The 20,237-nt window shown below is 41.3% G+C and overlaps 3 protein-coding genes across 6 annotated transcripts; 1 reads left to right on the forward strand and 2 right to left on the reverse strand.

Moving 5' to 3' along the window:
• The first annotated feature begins 1,705 nt into the window (after positions 1–1,705).
• Positions 1,706–4,475, forward strand: rfxap (regulatory factor X-associated protein). Of its 3 annotated transcripts, none has more exons than XM_034199489.1 (4): positions 1,706–2,121; positions 2,231–2,827; positions 3,284–3,394; positions 3,618–4,475. In XM_034199489.1, exons 2-4 carry the CDS (start codon positions 2,399–2,401, stop codon positions 3,720–3,722), a joined length of 645 nt encoding a protein of 214 aa, XP_034055380.1. In that variant the 5' UTR covers positions 1,706–2,121; positions 2,231–2,398; the 3' UTR covers positions 3,723–4,475. The 3 variants fall into 3 exon arrangements, with proteins under 3 accessions (XP_034055380.1, XP_034055381.1, XP_034055379.1); XM_034199490.1 differs by having other exon boundaries at positions 2,240–2,827; XM_034199488.1 differs by having other exon boundaries at positions 1,706–2,827.
• Positions 4,476–4,519: 44 nt separating this feature from the next.
• On the reverse strand, positions 4,520–12,219 carry smad9 (SMAD family member 9). 2 transcript variants are annotated; one of them, XM_034199487.1, is made up of 9 exons: positions 12,201–12,219; positions 11,544–11,620; positions 9,285–9,797; positions 8,456–8,671; positions 7,952–8,209; positions 7,701–7,811; positions 7,289–7,510; positions 6,383–6,639; positions 4,520–5,735 (listed from the first exon to the last, which is right to left on the reverse strand). In XM_034199487.1, exons 3-9 carry the CDS (start codon positions 9,478–9,480, stop codon positions 5,592–5,594), a joined length of 1,404 nt encoding a protein of 467 aa, XP_034055378.1. In that variant the 5' UTR covers positions 9,481–9,797; positions 11,544–11,620; positions 12,201–12,219; the 3' UTR covers positions 4,520–5,591. The 2 variants fall into 2 exon arrangements, with proteins under 2 accessions (XP_034055378.1, XP_034055377.1); XM_034199486.1 differs by lacking the exon at positions 12,201–12,219 and having other exon boundaries at positions 11,544–11,681.
• A 2,366-nt stretch (positions 12,220–14,585) lies between these two features.
• alg5 (ALG5 dolichyl-phosphate beta-glucosyltransferase) lies at positions 14,586–19,997 on the reverse strand. Its single transcript, XM_034199481.1, has 10 exons — positions 19,660–19,997; positions 17,995–18,163; positions 17,524–17,570; positions 17,280–17,348; positions 17,072–17,164; positions 16,869–16,982; positions 16,727–16,786; positions 16,492–16,643; positions 15,447–15,532; positions 14,586–15,136 (listed from the first exon to the last, which is right to left on the reverse strand). Exons 1-10 carry the CDS (start codon positions 19,720–19,722, stop codon positions 15,024–15,026), a joined length of 966 nt encoding a protein of 321 aa, XP_034055372.1. The 5' UTR covers positions 19,723–19,997; the 3' UTR covers positions 14,586–15,023.
• Positions 19,998–20,237: the final 240 nt, after the last annotated feature.

Consider the following 20,237-nt stretch of genomic DNA (forward strand, 5'->3'; position numbering starts at 1 on the left):
ATCTTTTTTTAAGCTTTAAATTAGTAGAACCTGTTTGGTTAGTGGGAGATTGTTTTACTTTTACCAGACAGGCAGTACACAACTCCTGCGGTGATGGCAGATTTATTCTTAATATTAAACTGTCAAATAAATGCACATGAGTAAGATTTGTTTCTGTTATCTGTTATTTGAAGGGGTGGCACTTGACTAGAGAGGTACTTGATGTAGTTATGAATCCAACAACAGTCAAAGACAGAGGCGTGGGATCCAATATGTTCTGTACTTGACAGGTCAGGCGCTCAACATACAGGTGGTATGGTGGAGCAAACCTTTTTTTTTAAACGTTTATATTCATGGAAAGGTAATTTTGCTTCTACACATGTAAAAAGAAATCAGACAAACAATACAGAAACCCATTATAATCAACAGTTATAAGCAGCACAGTTTTAAAAGTTGACTTAAAAACAAAACTACATAATATAAATGTTTGGTCCCAGAATGTCCTATATTCACTTCAAGATAAGAGCCTTCAAGTTTATGACAAATATATATATATATATATATATATACACAACTTTTCACTGTGCTTGAGGTGTCAGCCTGTTACACAGCACATATGGCTCTCAGACAGCTGCCTGAGCTCTCCCTATGATCCTGCCAGTCACATTACCAGACCATGACTTTATATTTCTATTTTTACATCGAACACTGTTGCAAGTGGAAACATTGTAGGTCTGAGCACTTTCTGTGACACGTTGGTAATTGTAATATATCCCTGCATTGAGAAAAGCTGTCCACCTTTCTTAGCTATAAGCCTTCTAAAATTATGATTTTTTTTAGTGTCATCCGTTCAGTGTTGGCCTCCTGTTGTTTGATGAGCCTGTGTAAAAAAAATTCTCAAAGTACAGCCAGTGGCGGCCTTCAGAAATATTTTGTGTGGCCCATGATGGTAACATGAAATGCATGCATTATATTTTAGTCATCCACTGTCCATTTCTTACTTTCACTAGTCTTAATATCTTACATTTACTACACTACAGATTATGAATGACAGCTTAAAAAATACTGGTTGCATGGCAACTGGTCACATTAGTGCGCCACAATAAATATCACAGTGTAAATTATGAAAATAAATAGTGCGTCACAGTAGTCATAGTATGGTATATCATAAAAAGTCATACAAAAGGTCCACGTATAGTAGGCCAGAAATTCGGAAAAACAATTGGAGCATGATATTATATAGTATATAACAAAAGTCAGAATATAGCTTGTCAAAAAATTGGAAAAAAAGTCATATTGTATTTTGTGAAAGGTCTCATTGTTTGTTTAAAATATACTAAAAAGCAATGTTGAAAAACATGAATAAAAGTCATAGTAAAGCATGTTGAAAGAAAGTCATAGTATATAGTACTGGTATGTTGAAAATACGTTTTATGTATGTTGATCAATATGAAAAAAGATTACATGAAAGAATGTTAAAAATGCCTACATATGTTTTAGTTCTTAATTCATAAAAAGTGATAGTATGGTATGTCATGAAACGTCATACAAAAGTCCATGTACAGTAGGTCAGAAAGCCATAATGTAGCATGTCAGAAAACGAATGCAGAGCCATACAAAGAGATTTATGTGGATCTCTTTATACTGTGTGCCTCGAACAAATGGAGCATGCATTTGTTATTGTGGCCACCAGGGGTCACTCTAACAATTGTAATGCAGCGAAGAAGAAAATCCATGTTATCGAAATGCAGCAAGAGCAGAGTAAGAGCAGCAGTGACAGGCTATCATTGTAACGTTAGAAGTCAAACGATTTTCCAAATGATGGGGTTTTCGCGATAAAGCGCTTTTGAGGCTGCACATGTGTAGACTCCGCGGTCTTAAAATCCCCACAATGTTTTGCGCACGGAACAATTTCCAAATCTTTGGCGGAAATCGCGCTCCATTTAAGGCGGGGCCTCGCATATGACGCACACCTGCACGCCTGTTCCACAATTCTTCGTTTTCCGAGGCTAGGAAGTATTCTTGCCTCGCTTCTGAAGCAACTGACTCGGAGGTACATGTGCTACCAAGCAAGCCTCCTCCACATTGAGAAAAACCCTGTGTTGGCTAACTAAACTAACGTGAGCCGACCGCAAAGGGATGGTAAGTGAGTGAGTTAGCTGACTAGCTAGCTGCTGTTTTACAATACATTACATGTCACTTGTTAGACGCTTTTATCCAAAGCAACGTATATACTCAATACTGTGGACAGTCCCCACAGGAGCAATTTGGGGTGAAGTGTCTTGCCCAGGGACACAACGACATGCTGACTGCAGTGGGGTTTGAACCTGTGCTCCCCTGATCCCAACACCAACGCACTAACCCACTGCGCCACATCCTCCCTTAAGCTGTTGCTTTACTGTATCTGAACACCGCAATCATGAGTGAAGATGATAATTCAGCCTCTGCAAACAGAGACAGGGACTCCACTCTCCTGCTCACTAAAGACGGACAGAGGTACTACGTGAGTAAGAGCGGAGTAGTTGACAGCAGAAATGTGATAACTCCGCACGAACCGGACAACAACGCCTCCTCCTATGACATGGATGATATGGACGAAGAGAGCGATGTTCTGGACACTTCGGACCCCAGAGACAGCGCCGCCAGCCCGGAGGAACTGAACGACGATGAGACCTCAGAGGGGGACAGCGCCCCCAAACAGTGCACCTATGACGGCTGCACGGAGACCACCACGCAGGTGGCCAAGCAGCGGAAACCCTGGATGTGCAAAAAACACCGCAACAAGATGTACAAAGACAAGTACAAGAAGAAGAAGAATGATCAGGCCATGTCTACTGGAAAAATTGATGTAAGATTATCTTTAAGCTTTATAGCCCCACGGCCATGAAAAGTACTTAATCCAAGTTGTTATCATTATTATTGATTTTTAAATACCTAGATGCATTTAAATAGTCTACCGCTTTAGTTGGTCGCCTCGAAAAAAGTCACAAGTTTAGTATCTTGAAATTATTCTGAAAACGTTCATAGTATATTATGTTAAAAACAAATACTGTGAAGGTATAGTATGTTGAAACATGTGAAAAGTCATTATAGCATGTTGAAAATAAGTTATAGTATGGTTAAAAAGGGTAATATGTCGAAAAAATACAATAGTATGTTGAAACATGCAAAAGTAATTATAGTATGTTGAAAAAAGTCATAGTATAGAATGTTAAAAATATGAATAAAAACCTAATCAAACCCATTGCAGTTACAATACCAGGGTTGAACAAATAATAGCTTTTGTCTGTTTGAATTGAATTAGGAGAACTCAGAGGAGCGGCCTGTATCAGTGAACAAACAGCGTCTGGGCGCCATGGGGGACCGGCCAACCAGACCCTCCCTCATAGAGCAGGTCCTCAACCAGAAGAGACTGGTGAGTCCATTTTGGTCAGATTGACTGGTTGCTGACATTTTGAAGGAAAATCCTTATAAAACACATTTGAAAAATTGAGACTTTTCTTCAATAAAATGTTCATAAAAATTGGAATATGCACAACATTGGTGTACCGCTTCAACTCCAGGCATTGCACATAAATAAATGTTTGTTGTTGTGATTTGCTCTTGATTTCAAATGTGTGCATCTGTGTGTCCTGTAGTCCCTGCTCAGAAGTCCAGAGGTGATCAGCTTCCTGCAGCAGCAGCAGCAGCTCCTGGCCTCACAGAGCCGCAGCCAGGCACAGCAGCAGTTCCCGGGCTGTTGACGCTGGGCAGTTTGACCTTATTGTGATGCATAGAGAACACTGAAAAAACACTGGTACTGCATTCGTAAATAGATAGTAACCATACACTGTATACAGTGAAATCCCCAGCCAAACAGCCCTGCTTAAGAAAGAATAACAAGGGACATTTTAAAGGCGTGATGAGACTCCGGAGCAGGTTAGCCGTTCAGCATACGTTACCATGGAGATCTACCCAGGTAAGAAGTGAACCAGCGTCGTAGGAGTTTTCCCTGAAGTTAGCTCGCTAAGCAAAAATCCGGCTTCGTATTACAGGCCTCAGTCCAAGTCATTCAGATGTAGAAACCTCAGGCCATCAAAATTACCCTGAGTTTAATTTTATTCTTCTGTCTTTTCTTTTTCATAACTGAAAAAATATCTCTTTGTTTTGTGTGATAATTGTTTTTTTCGCTAAGTTATTACTCGCTTTGTTTTTAATGTTTTTTCTTGAAGTGTTGTTACATGGGACAATCATGTGTGTGTGATGCATGTCTGGAGCCTCCTTTTCGTTACATATGGTTTTCAGGATTTGTTTTGAACCCAAGATTGTATATCCCTGTTTATCTGACGCTGTTGCACAAACAGTCAATTCTAACTGTACTGAAAGGAACACAAACCATGATTGGTGGGGGGAATAATTGTCATGCTAGCCCTGTTTTACTGTACTTTGTGTTTGCTATGTTTTTAAGTTGAAGTGTGTATCCTGCTGTGAATATAGGAGTAAAATGATGACCAAAATGTTATTCCTTTTTTAACAAGAGGGAAATAGCTGTATACATGTGGATTCTTAAAGAAAAAATCAACTTTAATGGAACACGAGCAAACAGTACATGAAGTCACACATGATGCAACACATGGAAATACATAACATACAATCGTAATAACATTTACAACATGTAATAACAAGTCTTTGAGTACCTACAAATATATCCCACTTTTACTTGTAATGGAGTGCAGTTAACATTCCAATGAACACAAAGAGTGCTTTATCTGTCTTACCGAAATTAGGTAACACTTGATCATTTAAGTACATGTGCTGAAAATGTGTTCATGAAATCCAATCCATGGTAGGTTTCAGAGGTAACTGATATTTTAGACCAGGGGTGTCCACATTTTCACCGAGGGCCACATACAGACAAATATACGAAGGGCTGGGCCACTCAATAGAGGTGAGAGGTATACTGCCTCATAAGTTAAAGGTGGGGTAGGTAACTTTGGAGAAACCAGCTCGAGTGCGCTAGAATTTGAAAATACACAGCCGGGAAAAATCTGCCACTTCCTTACAGAGCCCCTCCTCCAACACATGAACGTGCACATGACCAATGAGGGCACGAGATAAGTTTGTGCACAGATGGAAGACTGACAGGCAGGTAGGCCATCCAGTTACATTCCAGCTCTCCATAGGGTTTCAATTATTTTGTTGGCAGCTCATTCCTTAAAACAGGAGCCCGAGATCGCTTATCATAAGAGGAAATAGGAAGGGTTTATTTCAAGCTTGTTATGAAAATAAGTGATTGGGCTTTTTTCTTATCAACTTAAATTTTTTAGAAAATGTTTTCAACTTTAATTGACTGAATTTATTTGAAAAGCGTGCTTATTAACACATCTGTTTTCATCTATATGTAAGAAGTACAAGACAAGCATAAGTTTCAATTGAGGGCCATACTCCATTATACTTTTTGCATTTGTTGAGGGCCAATTCAAAATGGCCCACGGTCCGCATTTGGCCCCCGGGCCGTAGTTTGGACACCCCTGTTTTAGACATTTAGATGTCAATAGAAGCGCCTTTGGACAGAAAACCCGGACAAAGCAGAACATACAGAATACACGACTACCTGTGTGAGAGACGGTATGTTATGACACTGAAGAGATGGGGTTGTGCGGGGAGCCCATCTGTGTGAGGACCTTGTCCAGCCACTGCAGGGGCCCATGCAGATGTACCTCGATCCAGCAGGGGGTGCTGGTGACATCTTGCCGGTGGTATTCGGCACCCCAGCCCTGAGGAGAGGATATCCATAAATCTTTGCTGTGCATGCTGACAGTTCAGTTAATGATTAAAATGAATGGGTGCTAAGTGACCAAGTGGAATCCTTACTCATGTACAGGATTTGACAAGCTCAACATCACATTAAGTCCAAAATAACTGCATATTAAGTTACGGTGAGAAACTTTTAGTAGATATCCAACACTTTTTATTAAGCCTTAATGATACCTATATGTAAAACTGCAGGCAATAGGGTCACCTATTGCATTTATGTGTCTTCATTTGGCTTATTCCCAACAGTTTAATTGATCAAGAAAAATAAGTACCGAAAGATTTGAGAAAGATCTAAATATGTCGGAAAAAAAGTCATAGTATAGCATGTCGATACCATGAAAGGCTTGTTGAAAAAAGTCATGCAAAAAGTCACAGTATGTTGAAAAATATGAAAAAGTAATACTATGATGTGTTGAAAAATGTCCTAGTAAGGTATGTGAACAAATGTATTGTATAATTAATACAAAATTCATAGTCTAGTCTGTAGAGAAGTATAATTTTGATAATATCATGAAAAAAAAAGTCATATTATAGATTACAAATAGGAAAAAAGCTCAAGTATAATTACAAATGCAATTGCAATTAATTGAATGAGAAAGCTCAGTACCTTAACAAAGCTCATGCGGATGGTGCACATCTTGGTGAGCTCATAGACAACCTCAAAGCCATGGTTGACCGACTGGGCAAGGAGCTGGGCAAACAGCTGGTTGTTGAAGATCTTGAGGCTGCAACCGCTGGGGATCTTACACACAGTGGTGGTGTGGAAACCATGCTGGAAATTACAGTTGCGGCTCTGGACGAAGATACTGCTGTCGCTCAGACACTCTGCGTACACCTCGCCGCCCACATAGTACAGGTGTAAACCTGACAGGAACGGAGGAAGAAAATCAAGTTACATCCAAATTGATTCACGACTTGCCTGTTGACAATAATACCCCGGTCCTTTTACTGTGGTCCAACCATGTCAAAAGCACAAAAAACAGATTTTATCCAAGAAAACATGTAATGAAAGATTTACATATTCAATCACTTCGTCGAATACAGAAACTGTGTGTTTTTCAATGTTGCCAAACCACAAGGGCATCTATGCTTGTAAATGAGGAATGTCTGAAAAGTTTAATTAGTGTCTGTGATTTCAGGACCAAAACCCTTTGTGACACCCCTATCATTCGAAACCACAGAATGCACATTTTACTGTAACACGAGCAGCTCGATGTCTGTCCAACAAAGACAGGCTTTCTAAACTCTTTTACCAACAGGAAAAATAACATTAGCCTAAAGGATCCATCACAAGGATGCAAGCTGAGTCTAAAGTCTGAGGTAATTAGATTGCTTAAAAAATAACACAAGAATATTAATCCATAAAATAAATTGCGTTGTGTGTGGATTTATCTTTGCAAACAACATCTCAGTTTTTGCTTTCACCCAAAGTATGATGGGCACAGTCCATACAAAGTCCATAATTCAAAGTCCTGGGCTGTGATATAAATAACCTTCACGATTGGTAGCCTACCTTTGCCTATGTGCCTGCGTGTGTGTTCGATGGTGGAGTTGCGGTTGACATTGGATAGCAGGCCGAGGCAGAAGCGGTTCTTGTTGTTGGAAGGGTCTGTGAAGCCGTCCACCAAGACGCTGCGGGACGACGCGTGGAACGTCTCCCCAACCCGGTTGTTGAGCTCGTAGTAAGCAACCGAGCACCAGTACTCTGGCTCCTCATAACATACGGGCCTTAAATCTAAAAAGAGGAACACAAGAAAGGTTTACATTAAGGATGAAATATCCTATGATGGAGTGTTGGTCATACAAAATCTCTTAAATTAGACACATTTGTATAATCTCATGGTATACATTGCTTGTTACCTAGCATGCATACATACTATTAGATTATATGCAATTCTATTTTCTCTCTTCTAGTGTGAAGTTACCTGTGTGTGGAGCAGAGAATGTGAGTTTGAGTGTTTCTGTGGAGTTATTGGGCTTCACATCGTCTTGAGGACTCGTCTCCATCATGCTGTACGGAGGTGGGGGAGTCTCGGCTGGAAAAGCACGTCACAAACACAAGAAAGTGGGAAAGTAATGAACTCATCGGAGACTTGGATCTCCTGCCACAAAAAGTGTTCCCCTGCCACAAAAACGTCAACACTTCAAGTTTTAGCTTGCTTGTTTTGATTCCTACCTGTGATGTGGTACGGACTGCCAGGCTCTGCTGAGCTGTTGGGGGAGTCGGGGTAGCTCTGTGAAGTGGGAGACTGGACGTGGGAGGAAGAAGGGGAGGAGGAGAAAGAGGGACAGGGCAGCACAGGGAAGGAGTCTGGGTAGGTGGCGTTCTGGGGCATGAGAGGCTCTGTGTGCAGGGAGGCGTTCCTGAACTTTGCCAGCAAACTGTGTTGAGGGTTGAACTCGCTGTGGCGCGGGACCAGAACAGGTGGAAGCACTGAGAGAGGACGAGAGAAAAAGGTAGAGAGGGATCGCACAGAGAGAGAGAGAGAGCATGAGCCAGATGCTGTTATAAAAGATCATATTACTGTAAATCCTTTTGGCTTGGGAACACTGTATTAGATCAAATGTCCTGTCCCGGTTTGGGAGCCCACAAAAGCCTTACTGTTATGATATTAAACCTCAACAATGATTTCATTTTTGTTCAGCAGGCAGGAAAGATGTCTTGTGCTAATGTGTTTACCTGGGGTCTCCACGCGCCTGTAGTGGTACGGGTTGACGCAGATGTCTTTCTGCTTGGAGCCGAAAGCGAACTCGCAGCACTCCAGCGCTTTCAGCTCGTGGTGGGACTGCAGGTCGGGCCAGCGCCACACCCTGCAGTAGATGACGTGGGGCAGCCCCTTCCTGTGGGACACCTGCAGCCTGCCGTCCAGAGAGCGAGGAATTGTCACGCACTTGCCTGCGGGATTAAAATGAGAAAGCAAGGAGTTCAACACAGCTTGAGAAATGACAGATTGTGTTGCGTGCTAAAGATTTGGTATTTTTACATGAGTGTAAAAAAAGTATTTATCAAGCAGTTTGTAGGAGCCATTTATGTTTGACAGTATCTACAGTCAACTTAAAGGAAAATCTACAAGGTGAAAGAACACTATTGGCAGCAAACAACCCTAGCTGTTTTATTTACTTTATGTCTATTATGTTACTACTTATACCAAATGTCTAGCTTAACCTGTTGTTCTGATGGTTTTGCATTGTAAGTAACAATCCATGATTTTGTAAATCGGGTTTTTACATAAATGATTATCAGACAAGTAAAATGTCCCTATTAAGCTTTTAGTTATATGTTTTATGTTTATAGAGCAGCTCAAAAATGTGAAACACCTACAAATGGATAATGTTATTATAACTACTAGGACCATAAGGAGAAAATAGACAACATTACATTCAGAAACATAACATATTTCCTTTGTAAATAATGTTAAGGCCCGTCAAGATTTGGACCCACTGGATGGGGTCCTACCTCCAGAATGAGAACCACTGGACTAGACTACTACTGGATGTTTGACACTCACTAGGTTGCCCAGGGCAGCTGAGGGCTTTCTCCAGCTCCTCCATGGCCCCCTTCTTCTTCTTCAGTTTCTTCACTAGAGAATCCACAGCCTTTTCCGCCCACTTCTCCTCCTCATCCCCTTGTTTCCAGCCGAGCAGGCGCTTCACTGCTGGGCTGGTGAAGGAGAAGAGGGATGTAATGGAGGTAGAGGAGTTCATTATGAGATGAATGAATGGGTGCCGAGATGAGGTGTTGTCTGCTGTCAGAGGGATGAGAGTTCCCCTGAGGACAGGAGGGACAAGGGCAAAGAAGTCGGGACCGAAGTATGGATCAAAGAGGGAGGGCGATAAGTCTGTGTAAACAGAGGCTGCTTTTTGTATCCCGCTGTTACTTCCGAGGAGTTGAACTCCCCCCAGTGTGGCTAAATCTCCACTCTGTGTTGGCACAGAAAGGATCCGGTAGCTCTGGATCCGAAGCCTCCTGCAGGGAAGGTTATTCCTCACTCAGTCAGAGATCCAGGTCCAGTTTCAATCAACTGGCAAGAGAAGAGAGAGATAGTATTAACTGTTACTTTAGCTTAAACAGATGCAAGGTTGGAGAAAAAGTATAGTGGTTTTGTAGAATAGACGTTGGAGTTAGTTTGCAAGGGAAATTCAGCCAGTACAATCTAAGCCATTAGCAAAATCTACTCAAATATAACGCTCTGGGCATTAGAGGTGGACTTTCATGATAAGGAGTCTGCAGGACAATGATACACAGAGACCATGGCTGCATCAAACTGATATCCCAAGCTGCTCAACAAGGCTATTATTCTCTGTGGAGAAACTCAAGCACCCAAAACTGTTTCAGAAAGTACAGGGCAAGATGGCCAAGCTCATTTCTAGATTCACCAACAATGAGGAATGTCCTTTCTGGCCTCTGTTTCTATGATCATGCCACTGACGCCCAGGAGCCATACTGTCTGGCCAGAACACATCACAGGACAGGAGGGGGAGAGGAAGAGAGAGAGGGAGGGAGGCAGACAGGGAGGGAGGGAGGGAGAGAGAGAGGAGAAAGCTCTCCATGTCTTTATTTCTTCTAAACCACCTAGTTTTTAGATGGACAGAAAGAGACAACGAACGTACATATTTTCCACTATATTTAGATTACCCAATTAAAATCAGCGAAGCCATGTGCGCTCATCACTCCAACAACACCATCTTAACACAACATCACTCAAAGTTTCCAAAAGTAATCATACAGAGAAGTCTGGGAAGTAAGTGTCATGCCATACTTGTTTTATCTCCAAAAACCTCCTGCAGTAACGACGTCTGTCCCAAAGTTTTTGTAGTAAGTCAGTTTATAAACTCTCTTTCTGCTCTTGTTTGTTTGTGCCCATTTAATAAGAACCCACAGGCAAATCGTTTATAAAACATAAACTGGATACGCTTTCACAACAGCACCATATCATCAATGCACAACATAACCACATTAAAGGTTCCACTAAAATCCAAGACTCTCAAAAAAGATAGAACCAAACAAATGCACCAATGTTATAATAGTGAATCATCATAGACCTACTTGTTGTCCTATAGGCTTATGTGACCTACACTGGTTTCCCGCAGTCAAAGCAGACAGCTGGCGTTTACAATGACAGCAAAGCGCAGGAGCTCGTGCGGCATCAGTCTGCCGCTGGTGCTTTATGGAGCCTGGCGTCACTCAGTCTGCAGGCTCAGATAGGCTAATTACCTAATGCTTTATCACCAAGTCACCCCTTCCTAAAAAAGTAAACACGCCAGCTTCCTAATAGGACTACAATGTGTCATTTTGCCCCTACAAAATCCAGGATCTGCCTCAACCCCTAGACACACATCGATCTTGGTAGCCTACTTTACAATTTGTGATCAGGAGTTTGGCATCCAAAATCATCCTAGTGTAATTACATGTCCCTAAAGCTGTATTCAACAAGTCAAGTAGCCTACGTGTATAGAACCGGAATACACTTTTAGAAATATTATAAACGTATGATCAAAAAAGCAGTTTAGAACAATTCACTCTATCACTGATTTATTCTAAGATATGTTTCTAAACGCAGTTACGTCTGTCCTATGGGAATAATAGCCTACCTGAATATTAATTCGACAAAACGTTGCCAGACAGTTGGCTACCTTTGAGCACACTTTTTGTAGTATAACACCCATAACAGTATTACACTTGTCAACAAATCCACAACAACACAAGAAATAAAAAAACAAATTTCAATTCTGGAAATATAGCCTCCGATAAGTGTTTATTTACTCACCTCTGTTGTGATAACAAGTGCACTGCAGACAGGCTCGCGTGTGTGGAGACTTCCCTGTCTGTAGTAGGTCGAGCAGACTGAAACAGCAAAGGTGTGTATGTGTGTGTGTGAGCGTGTGTTGATGTGGAAAGGGTCAAGTCACCCTTGATAGCATTGGCATCCAGTTAGACCTTTCAAAATAAGAGCGCTCTTGGCTAAATATAGCTTTTGTCAGTAACGACAAAAAAAAATATCCAAGTCGATGCTTGTGTCATAAGCATAGTCTGTATTGTAAAATGACATCATAGACCATACAAAATGGGAAAATAGCTTGTAACATGTAAATGCCAATTAGAACAGTAAAAAAGAAAACAATTGAGGTGCAGCCATACATTAAATTAATAGGATACTTACAAAGGATTTCACATAGAAGTAAAACTCATTAAAAACTCTCAAAACAGTACAAACGAGGATAACACTCAGTGTTTAAAATGAGTTGAGTGTTCCTTTAAAAATGGTTTTGCAGTTTTACTTTCTTGGGTTTTGAAGCAACATAATACATGTTATGTTTAGAAATAAGTAGCCTATTTAGGCTATTCATTGGGCTGCTATATGTTTTACTTCGTTTGAGTGAGCAAGAGGTCTAAAATGAACACAGTCACAATGCTGACTCCTTACCCAATTGGTTCTGTGGGTCAAGTATTGGATCTCCGCTTTTATTGTGAAGGTACTGTCTCGGTACTTCCCGGTATGGTGCTAGTAGTCTGCGGATGTCTTGACGCAACGCAGGTCTGGAGAGCCCGGAGCCTACGCTCCTCAGCAGCGGAGCGCCACACAGCCTCGGCGGCGTCAGCCTGGCTGGAACCGCAGCGCCTGCATGAAAGATCCCTCCGCCTTCCCACTCCTGGAACTTTCCCAGGATTTCAGGCATTTCAGATCCAGGCCCCGCTGAGCCAGTCTCTCATCACAGCTGGCTCTAACTAACGCAGGCCGGGAAGAAAACAATCACACCTGTTCACCTTTCCGGACTACTCGTATGAATGGATAGACATCCCTGCAGAACAAATAATTAATCCATCTTGTTGTTGTTTGTGTTTTTCGTGCATTTGTGTTATACGACCGTAACTTAAAGTTTACAGCAGGTTACATTGTTTGCTAATTGTATATTAGATGGTAGGCTATCTACTGGATGTTTAAATTAATTAAATTCACTTTTGTATGCAAATGTGAAAAATAATGACTAGGAAAATCTAACATTAACTCAGTATTCCGGATAAACGCCGATTACTTTCATGTGTAGGCGCACATGCACACAGAATACACCTGTAGCCTATAACAACCAACATGAGGGGTCTTTTCCCCTCATCTGCCTTTGTCTCCGAGAGCTAAAACGTGTGGTGAAAAAAGGCTTTATATTTTCTTTGTCCCGCTTTTTAAAGTCGAAGTTGTTTCATCATCCATTGTACAGAGGTCTTTCTCATTGCGGATGGATACGATCCTTTATTGGGAGTGCCGTGTCTAGTCCAGTTAATGACGCAAGCCCGGCTGGCGACAGTGAGTCTACAAGTTTGACATTTTCAGTTTACAACAACTGCTGCGGAACGTAACAATACTCCCAACACGAAGGGAAGGACTCTGGGGATCCTGTCAAAAACCGTATGACTGTTTTTTTTCCACCTAACACCAGGTGGATCATCAAAATGCACCAGCAGGATCAACTGTCCCACAAATAGGTGGGGGTCTGTCAGAGACAATTATTTCCAAAGGCTGGCGCGTGGACACACAGGGAAGACACGAGGAGGTCCAAGGGCAAAACCAGGAGAAGTATAGACTGAGAGTTTTTTTCAAGGTGTACAACTGAACTGACAGGAAAACAGAACAGCCAAATAACGAGTGCTTCGGTTGGTATCACCCTCCCCACCTGTATTAAATAAGCTTGGTCTAATACAATAAACGCTCTTAATGTTTCTTTGACTTCACATTTTAAGAGTATTGATTATCTATAGGCATCACAGATCAAAGAAGACCCTCCTCATGTACATCTCGTCACATTTGCCCTAGAGACTCCAGTGGCAGGAAACGAGAAAAGAGCAGCCAGATCATGATACATGTCCCCGTGCAGTCTGGTCGAAGAGGGCAGACAGACATGCACAAACAGGATGCTCTCCCCGGGGCCCCGAGAGGCCCGAGAGACATCCGCAGCAGCACGAGGGCCGACCTCAGGCTCGCTTGCACAAGAGAAAAAGCATTATGAAGAACTTCATTTACTCAGACCGCAAAAACGCCTACTGGGCGCTCTCCAGAGACCCAGACACGTCTGCATGAGTTTCAGTAGACAGGAAAAGGAATTTATTTGGTGATAAATGCAATACAGGATTTTCCCACTCTTTTATCTCAAGGACAGCTATATTCCTGAGCCCATCTCCCTCTGAAGGATGCGTGATAATTTAGTGACACATAGTCACACTGTGCACCCTGTGATAAGATAATGCATCTGTTTTTCTGTTGTATTTAGATATTACACACACACACAAGATAACAATAGCACGGGGAGGCGTTGTGTGTGACTGTGTAAACAATCGAAGCTGGCTTGTACAAGATCAGAGCTCAAGTCAACAAACTCATTTTTTTAACAAACAAGTGACACTGCAATTTACCCCTTGAGCTTGCGATTTGGAAAAAGCAGTCACATCATCTCCAGCACAGCTCTTGCTGGTCCAGAACTCTGCAGCAAAGCTCATACTCTCTGCTGACTTCATGTGACATTTGGTTAAAGATTTATAGAACAGATTTCTGGCTTCATGGTCATTTTGCTTTTGCTTCTCAAACAGTCTCCCACAAGATTTTATAGAAGCCAAATGAGTACAGTATTAAAATCACTATTTCTTTTTTTACGTTTTCTTCATTTTATAACTTGCAGTTTGGGCACTTAAACACATTTTATATATTGTTTTCTCCATCGCTAATAATTGTTCTATATTTATGAATCTTTGTATTTTTCCGACGGACTAACTTACTAAATGTTGCAGCTGTAGTTAGTAGGTTAATAATGATTATCAAATCATAAATCAATGACATGTTTTATTTTGGTTCAAGTCATCCAGCCCATACACCCACAATCCCTCCCTTTTGAAAATCGTATATAGTAACATTCATTCTACGTGTGAGAATAATAACACAGATTATCTGATCCTTCCCATTTCACAACTCTCTCTCACTTACAGCTGATTGGCCACAAAATAATCATTAAGTAACAAGGATCAGTCATACAGACGTTCTGTAAGCCGTGGCAACAGAAAAGTGCATGTAACGGCGGCCATCACAAGCCAAAATCCACATTTTACAAAAGGCAGGACTGTGTCAAATGAAGTGAAATACTGCTCTTTGTTCTCTGTGGTGGATTACAGTAATAATGCACACAGTTGTTGATCCCACCTCATCCATAGGTTTGATGGCACTCTCAAAAGGCCATCTCTAAGACACCAGGGCTTTTCTGATTGGCTAGTCAGACTTATGTGACTGCAGCTTCCAGGCGCCGGTGAGGTAACGCAGGCGAATGAAAACCAGATCCCGTCCCATCTGCAGCCAGCTCCAAAACGGGACCAGCTTGGACCCTGGAGGGGAGAACGCAAAAGGCACTTTGTTCTCAATTGTACTTTGATATTTTAATATGCTGACATTTACGATAATATATAACATTGAGCCTCAGACACACAGTAACTGTCAGTCAAACAAGCAAAAGAGAACACAACTCAAAGAGAATATAACCAGACATTCACGTCTATTTACTCTCAAGGGTTAATCCAAAGGAATAACTAAAACATACATACAAATAAGCCAATCACAGATTCACAAGAACATGCAGCAGATATATTTATAGATGGCACAGACGACACATGTCCACATATTCCATGAAAATCCTACCTTCTATTTCAGTCCAGTTGACCGCCACCTCTGCTATGGGGATTTTAAAACACTGTGCAATATACAGAAGCTCCACATCAAAAGCCCTGAGGGAAGAAAGATAAAGGGGACAAGAAAATATGCATTAAGATTAAGGTTCATACAAAAAGGCAGCGTTTGTTGAACACGGTGAATCACTTTGTCTAAAGCAAGGTCACATCAGATAGGCATGCTATAACTAGGGATGGGCTCATGAAGCTTTAGGGCTTTCTTGTTCTCTGCCAGCAAAGAGGGAATTCTTTGGGGCTTTAAACACAGCACACACACACACACACACTACGGTTTCTGGTGGTATTTAACCTTTATAGAAATTGAATGGGCTGCATCACAAAACCAGAGTGATTTCAAGGTTTGTAGTTGCATACGTGGACTTTAAAAGGTTTCACATGCTTGCTTAGTATTTGTACATCTGTAATGGTTGGGATTAGAATCAGAAGTGATTAATTACATGTAGATAGTTTTGAACATCTATATTATATTGTAAACAAATTATTAAAGCATCATCTTGTTATTCTACATATAAAATAGTTTGGCTGATACAAAACCTGAGCTGATATGTAGCATTCCACATGAGCTGCAAAGTGATGTGATGGGAGAGTGCTGTTCCTTATATTAGGTTATTCATTTTATTCCATTATTACTTGGCATCAAATAGATACAAATATACAGTATGTACTCATGCTTAAAGCAGACATTGCCATGTTTCTCAACTCATCTGTGCCCACCAAAACAGACATCAGTTATGCGGTATTCCTCATTTGATAGATAGACACAATGTATTGGAACAGTTCCCTTTACAGAAGTTAAACCGGTTTGGTATCATTTGCCCATCACTAGTTATAACATTTAAAATCATACTTCCTTAAATGTTTGCAAAAAAAGTGTCTTATTGGTAATTAATTGTATAGTTTCCAAATGTTGTGCACTAACAGCTCAACAGGTTGACTATTTAAACACAACAGCTGTTATTATACTACACTGAGTAGAGAAGTGTACGAGTCCTTACCATCGCTCGACGTGGAGACAGGAGAAGGTCTTGAGTGCAGCCTCACGTGTGAAAAGCTTGAAGCCGCACTGTGTGTCCTTGATCCCTCTCACGCAAAAGAACCACACCAGGAAATGAAAGCCATACATCAGGAATGTGCGAAACATTGATCGCTGTGGCGGAGACACAACAGTGGTTATTTCACAGTTAGATTGTTACAGTCTAAAAAAAACTACTAAAAAAGATAAACAAATACCTGAGCCACTGAGACGTCCTCCAGGTGAGCTCTGGAACCACAGGAAATTGCCATGTTCTCCTAAATGTAAAGACAGGTATTTTATGGAGGGCAACACACTAAAGTGTGCAAGAAAGAACAAGAAAAATAAACATCACCACACCGGTTTAGGGTCGAGGCCGTTAAGTCCAGCCTCCACTTTCTCAATATCACAAAACTTTGTGGCTCCATCAGCATCTGCCATCAGAATGAATTTCCCTCTGGAGCTCAGAGTTCCCTTAAAGAGAAACCACATGACAAAGAAGAATTAAGAACATGCACATTGTTGCTTTGCTTTCAGAGGTAATGTAGTTACATCTCTCTCACCATGCGCACAGCTCCTCCTTTCCCCCTGTTGTTCACCAGCGTCAGGACTCGCACTTTATCACAACCGTACTTCCTGCTGTACCGCAAAGCAACCTGGCAGGACGGCACAACAGATTGAAACAAATCTGTATTGGTATCACTTTGAAATGTTGAGCAAAAATGGTAGCTTGGTAACATATTGACCAAAAACATGGATTAAATGTATCACCTCTGTGGTTTTGTCTTTGCTGCCATCATCAACCACAATGACCTCATATGTGAAAGAAGATTCTTTTTTCTGCAGTAAGGAAATAACATGAAGGGTTTATTTCACAAAAGGAACTTTTAAAGTTGAATGCTGCCACCTATTGGCCACATTGAGAACATCAGATTCTTGTCCTTTTTATCCAACTAGAATAAAGTACTGATTATTGTTTTTATTTAACACTGCCTACATGAGGATGAACACATACCTGTCTGTTTTCCAGGTACTCTGTGGCTTCATCCAACATCACAGGCACTGCAATGACACATTTACAGGATATTAGCACCAATCACTGCAGGTGCGGATTATGCCATTAAAACTGCTCCTACCAGGGTGGTAGCTGAATGCTTTTCTAGTCAGTTGATGTTGCACAATTCATCTTTCAACACAAACTGAACTGTGCCTGTATTGGCTTTAGCTGGAGGAATTTTGAAGCAGCAAAAAAAGTAAAAGGTCTTTAAAAACAGACTTGTAATATGACACCTATACATTCTATATGTATTCTGTCACTCTGCAGTGTAATGCAATAACATAGCTATTTCCCACTTAAATGAACATTACTTTTCAGCGACATCAGCAGGTAAGGTCAGTACTATGCTGATGGTCCTGAGAGAAAAGCAGGTGTAACCCTTATATATACACTCTGTTGTATAACCCCCCACCCCCCTCCATAACCCACTTCGCAGTTCCTCGTTGTAGGCTGGGATCACCACAGAGAGATCCCGGGAATGGGGGTCATGCAGGCTGGGAAAAGGCTCCTTCTCTCCTTTTGGGGTGAGGAAGTATTTCTCCTTCTCATGGCGTGTCAGGTTCACCATCCCACCAGTGACGTGTGCCAATATGAGCACCTGAAAAGGGAGAAATATGAGAAAGGTATTCTTGTTACTATTGCTCTCAGGTAAACTTTCTCAGGTGCCAAATGAGTAGACACGAGTTGAGACAACATCTAGTATTTTAGAACATATTAGATTAGTATAATGTGTATATACTAGGGCTGTCAGTCGATTAAAATATTTAATCGCATGATTGTCCATAGTTAATCGCGATTAATCGCACATTTTGTATCTGTTCTAAATGTACCTTAGAGGAATATTTTTCAAGTTTTTAATACTCTTATCAACATATGAGTGGACAAATATGCTTTATGCTAATGTTTATTATCATTTGTACAATGACAACATTCTCATGAATATTAAACACAACAACCTCTGAACATTACAAATATTCGCCTCAATTCAACCTGGAACCTCTCATACAATAAAAATGGTGTGTGTGTGTGTGTGTGTGTGTGTGTGTGTGTGTGTGTGTGTGTGTGTGTGTGTGTGTGTGTGTGTGTGTGATGGATCGTTGGAGCTATGTGCAACTCAAGGCATATGCTCGAACGGGAGCTGCCTGGACGCTGCAATCATGTTGCGCACTATCCGTGCTGAGTGTGCTGACTTTTCGTACAATGTCCCACTGTCTGGCTTCCTGCATAAAGTCAAGTGCTCGGCGCAGTTGTGGCGAAATGTCGCTCCTCTGTTTTCATTTAAACAGCTCCTTATATCCGTTAGCGCAGCTAGCTAGCACCAGATGCTAACAACAACAACAATGCACGTAAGGTCTCTCGCTCGCTCGGGCCACACATACACACACCCTCCCGGTCCTCCCAACAGCCAGTCGGTGCCTGCCGGTGAGCGTGGAAGTGTGGTCTGCCACAAGCGGGCGGCAGGAGCGGGGCTGTCAGCATCAGCTTGTAGATGGTATTTTAAACTCGATGCGCTCTGAAACTACGGGGCGGCCGAGGACAAAAAATACACGCGTTAATCGCGTTAAAATAATTAGTGGCGTTAATTTTGTTTTGCGTTAACGCGTTAACTTGACGGCCCTAGTATATACACATTAACTCTATGTCAGAACTTCCACTAAAGTCTGTGATGTAGAAGAGGCCCAATCTTTGTTGTTACCAGGATTTAATGCAAGCCAGACAAGAAATGGTTTTTATGTTTTCCTTCAATTGAGGGCCTAACACATTATTTTGTTACGTGCTGATTATAGTTTGTTTTATATTGCTTTATGTTATTGTGTAGAAGTGGACTACTTGTGCTGCTTCTTTGGTCTATCTAAGTCAAGAGTGCCTCAAGAACTTCCTTTCAGTTTTATAATTAAAATGCAGAAAGCTAATTAAGTAACATAAAATGCAGGAAAGTAACAGAATAAATCAGCTCAAAGACTTTCTGCATGACAAACATAAATAAAGAAGGAAATTCACATACTTTCAGAGGGTGCAACAGCTTTTGCTTTACATAAAACAAGCTACCAAAGACCCAAAACATGATATGTTGTCAACAATTTGACTACTTACCACGATAAACACTAGAGCTGCCAAAGCGACCAAGGCTTCAACTATTTCACAGACACAATCCATTTCCCATAAATGAGCTTGCAGCCTCTGACAGAACACCAGTCAAATTGGCTAGCTAAAAAAAGCTAGCTTTCCTTCTCCTGGCTTTGCTTCGTGTTTTGCAGGCGGTCCTCTGACTTCCCGGGAGAAACAGGAAAGTACAAGCTTACGAGACCGTTTTGACAGTGAAAGTATAATATAAAAGAGCCCCTATATTTTCATTGCTCTTCTGGTAGTTCAGTAACTCCACTTCCTATCACAACTGAACACAGATCCGGAAGTGACAGCCATTTCTCGACACATCATCATTTGGAGGCAAGAGAGCACTGAGCAGCCCTGTGACGCACACACTGCCCCCTGAGGAGAAACAACGTCCTAACATGTAAAAGATGGTCACGGCCAAAATAAAAATAGAGTTATATCACTTTGGTATTTATTTGGTTTATTACAGCGTTATTTAAAAAGACCTTAAATATGCACTTGCAGCCAACATCAGACATTGATTTATAAATATATACATACAAAGGTCTCCTTTAGGA

The sequence above is a fragment of the Gymnodraco acuticeps genome, unplaced genomic scaffold, assembly GCF_902827175.1.
Source record: "Gymnodraco acuticeps unplaced genomic scaffold, fGymAcu1.1, whole genome shotgun sequence".
In the NCBI taxonomy this organism is placed as follows: Eukaryota; Metazoa; Chordata; class Actinopteri; order Perciformes; family Bathydraconidae; genus Gymnodraco; species Gymnodraco acuticeps.